At 55.3% G+C, this 5337-nt stretch overlaps 1 protein-coding gene across 1 annotated transcript in view; it reads left to right on the top strand.

Annotated features, from left to right (window-relative positions):
• SWI5 (SWI5 homologous recombination repair protein) overlaps positions 1-5045 on the top strand; it is a 5218-nt gene extending 173 nt beyond the window's left edge. The window contains exons 2-5 of the mRNA XM_015567130.1: positions 9-92; positions 2676-2797; positions 3359-3453; positions 4720-5045. Of these exons, the coding sequence (XP_015422616.1) occupies positions 9-92; positions 2676-2797; positions 3359-3453; positions 4720-4784 (366 nt within the window). The 3' untranslated portion in view covers positions 4785-5045. The remainder of the gene's footprint in view (positions 1-8; positions 93-2675; positions 2798-3358; positions 3454-4719) is intronic.
• Positions 5046-5337: the final 292 nt, after the last annotated feature.

The raw sequence follows: 5337 nt of genomic DNA, 5'->3' as shown, positions 1-5337 counted from the left end.
GACCTGAGAGGCCGCTCTCCCGCCCCCGACCTGGACCCTCCTGCACTGCAGACCCCCCCGCAACGGGGGCCCCGGACCCCAGGACTCAGGAGGTGGGCTAGGAGCGGACAGCAGGGGATAAGCTCATCCCTTCACATCCCTTTCCCGACTCCCCACTTTCCAGAGACCCCCAACCAGCCCCTCCGCACCCGCCATCCTCTCGGGATCTCCCCTTTCTCGGGGGTCTCTACCCTGACCCCGGGAGCATATCTGCCCCCTTCCCCACTGCCCCCGTCGCTCCTCCCAAGCCCCACAGTACCCCTTCTTCCCGGAGCGCATCCTTGTTCCAATCAGCCATGTCTCCCTCGGATTCCTCTCCAGGACGCAGCCAGGACTTTCCAAAAGTTGCCGCGGGGCCTTCCGATCCCCTGTGAGTATGCCTGAGCCCCGTCCCCACACTCGCCCTCCGCCCGGTAAGGCCCTGCTCTCCCGGCCCCCTGGAAGGCCTCCCCCCAGCCCGCTGGTTCTGCGGAGAAACTCCAGGTCATCTCCCGGTCCTTCCCCTTTCCCTCGTGCCCTCCAAGCTGCAGACAAGAGGCATGTGCTGACCTTGTCAGGGGCACCCAAGTGGGCTCTGTCTCTCCCCGTCCCTGACACCGCCGGATGGATGGTGGCTCCTTTTTCACACCACCGCCCCCCCACACACACGTAAGCCACTCGGGTCCCTCACAGGGGCGCGCTCTCCTGTCTCCGGGCATTTGGATGCCCTGTCTTCCGTCTGGGATGCTCTTCTTCCAGCTTTTTGCCAAGCTGATGCCTACACATCCTTGACAATTGAGTTTCCCCAGAGCAGCCTCACCCCCACTTCTGGCTCAATCCAGTGACCCTGTTGGACATCCCCTTAGCACACTGTACTTCAGCTTCGACGCACTTTCCCACCTTGTGGTTAGTTGGTTACTAATTTGTCATTTGCTCGTTCATTTGGCCAATGGTATGTATGGCGTGCCTACTATGTGTCAGGTACGGTTGTTGTAGACGCAGTGCAGTCGGCAGTAAGCATAACAAAGGCCTTGCCCTCGTGGCGTTTACACTCCAGTGATGTAAGGCCAACAGTGAAAATAATCTATACACTAAAAGCCTAAACGACTATTGCTGCAGAATGACCAGAACAACCGGTCGCTATAATGCGCACTGACCACCAGGGGGCAGATGCTCAGTGCAGGAGCTGCTCCCTGGTGGTCAGCGCACCCCCACAGGGGGTGCGCCGCTCAGCCAGAAGCCGGGCCAAGGGCTGGTGAGCTCAGTGGTGGTGGCCGGAGCCTCTCTCCTGCCTCTGAGGCAGGGCTAAGGAACATCGAGCTGAGCAATAAGGAGCAGTGAGCAGGCGGGCGGTAAGGAGAGAGGGCTCCCAGACTGCGAGAGGGCACAGGCTGGGCTGAGAGACCCTCCCTCCAGTGCACGAATTTTGTGTACCGGACCTCTAGTATTATCAATGAAAGGCATGACATGTCAGATGTCATAAAACATCAGGACAAATGGATAGTGAGTGGTTGAGGAGAGGCCATTTATTTTTTTAAATATATCTTTATTGATTTCAGAGAGGACGAGAGAGAGAGAGAGAGACATTAATGATGAGACAGAATCATTGGTCAGTTGCCTCCGGCACACCGCCTCCTGGGGATCGAGCCTGCAACCCGGCCATGTGCCCTGACTAGGAATTGAACTGTGACCTCCTGGGTCATAAGTTGACGCTCAACCACTGAGCCACACTGGTCAGGCGAGGAGAGACTGTTGAAATGGGTGGTGAGAGAAGCCTTTCTGATGAAGCGTGACCTGTGAGTAGGGCCTGGAGTGAAGATCTCTGGAGGAAGAGCTCATGGTTGGGAGTTTCTGTTTGGGACGAGGCTATCCGTTCATGAAAGCAGAGGGTCAGGCTTGCTGCCTTCTCCATCGCTGAACCCCGGGAGCCTTTGCCAGTGCCCGGCAGATGGTGCCTACTCGCTCTTTGGTGACTGCCCGTCCTAAGAATAGGAACCACATCTTCCTCGGTCTCTTTCTGCATCATGTGTAGACCGTTGGTCCAACACCCGTTTCCTGGAGATAAGCAGTGCACCAGGCACTGGCCTGTGCAGCCTTTGGAAGCAGAAAGGCAAAGATGGACTAAAGCCACAGACCGTAGACTCTGTTATCTAAGAGGTTATAAACCCAGCGACTTCGCCAACTGGAGAGAAGAAGCCACATAGACCTGAGGCGGAATCTCTGGGGTCAGACTGGGGGCCAGGATAGGCCCTTTGGTTAGAATTGGGTTTGGCTGGGAGTGAAAGAAAACCCAAAATAGTGGTGGCTTAAACAGTCTTCAGGGACTCAGGCCTCTGTCTTATTCCACCACATCTTCAACGTGGCTTCTACCTCATCATCCAAGATGCTGTTCACTCCGTGTTACTTCCACGTTCAGCTGGCAGGAAGGAGGAAGGCCAATTCCCAGGCGTAGCATACACCTTTTCTGATTAAGTTCCACTTACCAGACTAAGTTATAGGGCCACATCTACTTGCAAGGGAAGCTGGGAAATGTGGTCTTCTTTGGGGTTAGGTGGTGGCTATTACCAAGCAGAAGCAGGGAGTGGCTGTTGGGGGACAACTTCTGGTTCTGAATGTGGAAACGGCCAGTCCAGCTAATGGCTGTTTGTGCCACTCAGCGGCCATCTTCCAAGGGTGGCCAGGCTGATGGGGCCAGCGAGGATTCTCCGCACCTTGACATTCAGAAGCTGAAGGAGAAGAGGGACGTGCTGGACAAGGAGATCTCCCAGTTAATATCTGAGTAAGTCTAGTTGGGTCCCTCAGTGTACTTAACTAGTGCCCAGTGACTGCAGCCCAGTCATTACTGCTCGGCATAAAGACAGAACTGCTCCACTGGATTCAGGCTGTCTCAGCAGCCTCTCTCGGGGCCCGCATTATCTGCCTCTGCTTCTCTCACCCAGCCTGCTTTCCTCCCTGCAAGCGGGTCTTTCAGTGCCCGGGGGAAGCTGGTTCTCCCACAGCTCCTGAGTTTCCCAGCCCCTTGCCCCAGCCGCACGGCTCGGGCTGAGCAGCTTTTGAATGTGCGTTTCACACTTGAGGGGTTTCTGACTAGCACCCATGTGCCCATCGTGAATCCCTCAGCCGTGGCCAGGGTCACACAGTACCAGTGTGGTTGGTACAGGGAGCCTTTGCCAGGGACGCATCCCATTACCGTCAGCTTTAGTGGGCAGGGTCTACCCTGCCATCTCTCTGTCGCAGTGCTGAGCACCTGGGAGGCCCTTTGTGAACATTTGTTAAATAGATGTTACTCCCTGAACCTTGGGTCCTCACCAGTTTTCTATTTCTCCACCCCTCCCCCCAGAGGCTACAGTGTGGATGAGCTGGAGGACCACATTGCCCAGCTCCACGAGTATAACGACATCAAAGACGTGGGCCAGATGCTGCTGGGCAAACTAGGTGAGCGGCGGGACTCCAGGGAGCAAACAGGCTTAGAAGAGTCCCTACTCCCCATCGGTGGTTGGATTTTCCTCCTGGGCTACTGTTTGTTTTCTTTTAAAATATTTATTGATTCATTGATTGATTTGAGAATGAGAGAGAGAGAGAGAGAGAGAGAGAGAGAAAGCGGGGCGGGGGGAAAGGAGAAAAACATAAATCGATTTGTTGTTCCACTTATTTATGTATTCATGGGTGATTCTTGTATGTTCCCTGAGTTGGGATCAAACCTGCAACCTTGGCGTATCAGGGCGACACTTAACCAACTGAGCTACCCGGCCATGGCCATCTCCTGGGCATTCTGACTTGCCAACCCTCCCGTCCTTCTCAGCTGCCCCGCTCCCTGAATGCCCCTACCCCAGGAGGGCTTCTCGGTTTCAGACAGGAATGGGTCCCAAACGAGGGGAAAGAGAAGACAGGATGAGGGAATTATTGATGGTGAAGAGGAGGATGAGCAGGGCAGGGAGAAAGCAATGCAAGGTGACTGTGCCTAGTGGTTAGGACATGTGCTTGCTGGATAGACCCCAGCTTGAGGCCTGTCCTTTAGGTCCCAGGAGCTCGAGCGGGTGGCCTGTCCTCTGTCACTTGCTCAGTGAGTGTTTACTGAGCACCTGCCCTGTGCTGCTCTACAGGCATGGGGACACTTTGGAGAAGTGCACACGTGAAAGGCTCTGTTTTCCTGTGACTTCCGTGTCCGTCCATGTTGGTGGGGAGGGGAATGGTCACTAACTAAGAACACAAAGGAATTATAAAACGTGTTAAGTGCCATGAAGGAATTAATCAAAGGGCAGAGATGGAGAGGCAGGAACAGGTGGCAAGTGGGGGCGAGGGGGGGTCAGGGGAGCCCTCTGAGGGTGAGCCCATCCCATGGGAGGAAAGAGGACCTTTGAGGGAGCAGGAGGAATGTCACCAAATGGCCAGGGCAGGCAGCGGGGCCAAGCTAAGGAGGCCGGCTTTGCAGCAGGCGGGTTTGCAGCAGGCGCTGCATAGACGCAAATGTGCATTTCCATTCTCAGCAGATGGCTCCAGCTGCTCTGGGTGGAGAAAAGATTGGAGGGGAGCTTTGTTTGGCTCCTCTGCAATGGGGTAAGGGTTCAGGGAGCCTAGTTTGGGATGGCCAGGCAGGGGGTTATCTTGGCAACTGGGGGAGCAGGAAGAAGGTGCAGGAGTGGGGGCTGGGTGGTCAGGGATATGGCCATTCTCCCACTGGACATTCATCCTTCCTTTCAGCCGTGATCCGAGGTGTCGCCACCAAAGAGTTGTATCCAGAATTTGGCCTGGACATGAGTGACTGAGCGGAGGCTCCCAGCGCCTTGTCCACGGCCACTGGGACGGGCGATGTGGCCACGAGAAGTGTGAGAGCCCAAGCAGCGCACCTCCAGGCTTTCCAGCAAGCACGTGTCAGCAGCCCTTTTCTCGTGAGCCCGCCCGAGGCAGGAGGGAGCCCGGGGAAGCAGAAGGTGTGTTTCCAGCTCCAGGACTCCCGAGTGGCCCAGTGACACCTGTGCATGTATGTACGTTGTCCTCTTTGTAAATAAACATGTAGATAATCTTGATGTGAATCTGGATGCTGTCCCCCTCCTCTGATAGCCCCATCTCACTTGGGAGCCAGCCTGCCTTTGTTAGAACAATCTTATGTGAGCCGGGCACTGTGCTAAGTGCTTTACGTCCATTATCTCAAATGCTAGAATCCATCCTATGAGGATTTAGTTTTGCTGTCCCCACTTTTCAGATGAGGAAATTGAGGCTCAGAGAGGCAAAGTGACTTGCCCAAGGTCACACAGCCAGTGAGGAGCAGAACAGGGATTCGAGCCCAAGTCTGACTCTGAAGCTGTTGGTTTGCAATGC

Source organism: Myotis davidii, unplaced genomic scaffold, assembly GCF_000327345.1.
Source record: "Myotis davidii unplaced genomic scaffold, ASM32734v1 scaffold142, whole genome shotgun sequence".
NCBI classification, from domain to species: domain Eukaryota; kingdom Metazoa; phylum Chordata; class Mammalia; order Chiroptera; family Vespertilionidae; genus Myotis; species Myotis davidii.
Note: the sequence above shows the minus strand (reverse complement) of the source record. Positions and strands in the feature narration are given on the sequence as shown.